The 2413-nt window shown below is 36.2% G+C and overlaps 1 protein-coding gene across 1 annotated transcript in view; it reads right to left on the bottom strand.

Moving 5' to 3' along the window:
- The window catches only part of LOC106879149 (apoptosis inhibitor 5), a 28464-nt gene that overhangs the window by 1361 nt on the left and 24690 nt on the right, over positions 1–2413 (bottom strand). The window contains exon 13 of the mRNA XM_014928587.2: positions 3–92. Coding sequence (XP_014784073.1) covers positions 3–92 — 90 coding nt within the window. The remainder of the gene's footprint in view (positions 1–2; positions 93–2413) is intronic.

Raw genomic sequence — 2413 nt, 5'->3', positions numbered from 1 at the left:
ACCACCACTGCCGCCAATACCACCTCGACCTCGATTGCCACGGTTAAAACCTCCAAAACCACCTCTCTGTTGCTGCCAGCCACCACGGTTTACTGCAAGAAGCAAAAACTTAGGTGAGAAATAGTAAAAGAAGGCAAAAATTTTTTTATTTAAATGATTAATTAAGTAAATATATTTAACTATGTCTGAATATAAATATATCTTACAATACATCTCACAAAAAAAAAAAAAAAAGAACAAACTTTGTTTACTATCATCATAAAGTTGAATATAAATATATTTGTTCTAAAATAAACTTTGACTACAGAGAGTCTGTAGTAATGGTAATGTGATAGCCAAAGTATTGTGCTTTCTATCATTATGGATGTCATTCAGCTAAAATAAAATCAACACTCTTGGAGATTTAAAGTGAGTCTTCCATTAATAATAAACAGTGACACATTTGATCAGTTAAACAATTACTATGGAGAAATTCTTCTCTTTATGAAACAGACTGGCACCTCACCTTCTACAATCATGAACACAACTAAAGTTACTACAATTGCTATAACTTATAATGTCTATTGATCACTCATGGCAAACCCACATATATAACATTGCCAAAACTGCATCATAGAAATTGGGAAACCTCTAGGATCAGGGGATATTTCAACCCTAGTTAGTTTCTGATCCCTAACAAAACTGAATTGAGGTTCATACTGGAATACTATTCACATATCTGAAAATGCTGCTTCACACATGGAGACGTGCTAATAATCACATCCAGATAACAGTTAATTGGCTGACTGACAAAAAATTAATTCACCAACAAACAACCATTAGCTTACAGTTCTCTCTCTTTTGCCACTTTTCGTAATACTGAAATGGTATTTTCTCTGCAAAGGCTATTTACATTTCTTCTAAATCAGGCTCACCTATTTCTCTGCAACATGGTGACAATAATATGCTTAAAAACAAAGACTAAGTAAATCAACAAGAGGCAGAATTTCTCCAGCAGCTATATATTGTTGTATTTTGGGATGGTCACTTTTTTTTTGCCAAATAAACACATGCCCTATATATTTGTTCTTCACTCGTTTATTACTGTTCTTATTTTAACTGATGTCCATTATCCAGAAATCTTTCGTCACACACATCTGTGACCTCTTCAGCAACACTTTTCGTCTTTGTGTGTGCTCTTGCTCCACTTATTCCATTCTGCACTGTGGTGTGTATCCTTATGTTCACATGCGTTTGTGTGAGGGGTAGGGGGAGATATGCTTGTGTGTGTGTGTGTGTGTGTGTGTGTGTCATTGTTCTTAGCAGCAGTATGGCCTTCCCCTAAGCCCCATCCTCTCACCCCATTGTGCTGTTGGTCTTAGTACTCGAAAATTTGGTACAGTTCCTGTATCCCTATGTGTTTGTGTGTTCACCTATGGTGTTGCCATCATGGCAGTTGTTGTTGTTATTGCCATCATTGTCCCTGCTGCTGCTGCTGCTGTCATTGTCGGTTGTACTGCTGATATTGTTGCAGCTCTCCATGAAGTTATTGCATGTGTGTATGGCTTCGCTTTGCTTCGTATGCTGTTTGTCTCCATGCTCTTTATATAGATTTATTTATATATTATCTATGTCTATTTCTTATATTTATCACAATTATGTGACAATTATATTTATTTATTTTTATTATTATTATTATTATTAATTTATATATATATAGCTCTATTTCTTATATGTATTACAGGTATGTGCATATATGTCTATGTGTACTACTCCGTTTGTATCTGTTACACAAATGAAACAGTAACACCCACCACCACACCACAAGACTAAAGACAGAAGGGAGAAGAGAGAGGAAAAAAAAGGATTGTAAATAAAACACAGATACAAACAGGGTAATACACACACAATAGACATATATGCATATACTTGTGAAACACATAAGAAAGAGATAGATAAGATAAATAAATAAATAAATAAATAAATCTATATAAAGGGCATGGATATAAGCAACATACAAGGTGAACCCATACACACAGACGGCCACAGCAATATCAACAACATGGCCAATGACAGCAGCAGTAGTGACAGCGATGGCAATAACAACTACCACGATGGCAACACTGTGGGTGAACACACAAACACAGAGGGATACAGGAACTGTACCAAATTTTCAGGTCCTAAAACAGCAACAGCACAATGGGGTGAGAGGATGGCGCTTAGGGGAAGGCCATACAGCTGCTAAGAACAATAACACACACACAAACACATGCGTACATAAGGATACACATCATAGAAGAGCAGAATGGAGTAAGTGGAGCAAGAGCACACATGAAAACAAAAAGTGTTGCTGAAGAGGTCACAGATATGTGACAAAAGATCTATGACCTCTTCGGTGATCCTTTTCCAGACAATGGACATAAGATAAAATAAG

The sequence above is a fragment of the Octopus bimaculoides genome, chromosome 5 (assembly GCF_001194135.2).
Source record: "Octopus bimaculoides isolate UCB-OBI-ISO-001 chromosome 5, ASM119413v2, whole genome shotgun sequence".
In the NCBI taxonomy this organism is placed as follows: Eukaryota; Metazoa; Mollusca; class Cephalopoda; order Octopoda; family Octopodidae; genus Octopus; species Octopus bimaculoides.
The sequence above is the reverse complement of the archived record's forward strand: the minus strand, read 5'-3'. Positions and strand labels throughout refer to the sequence as shown.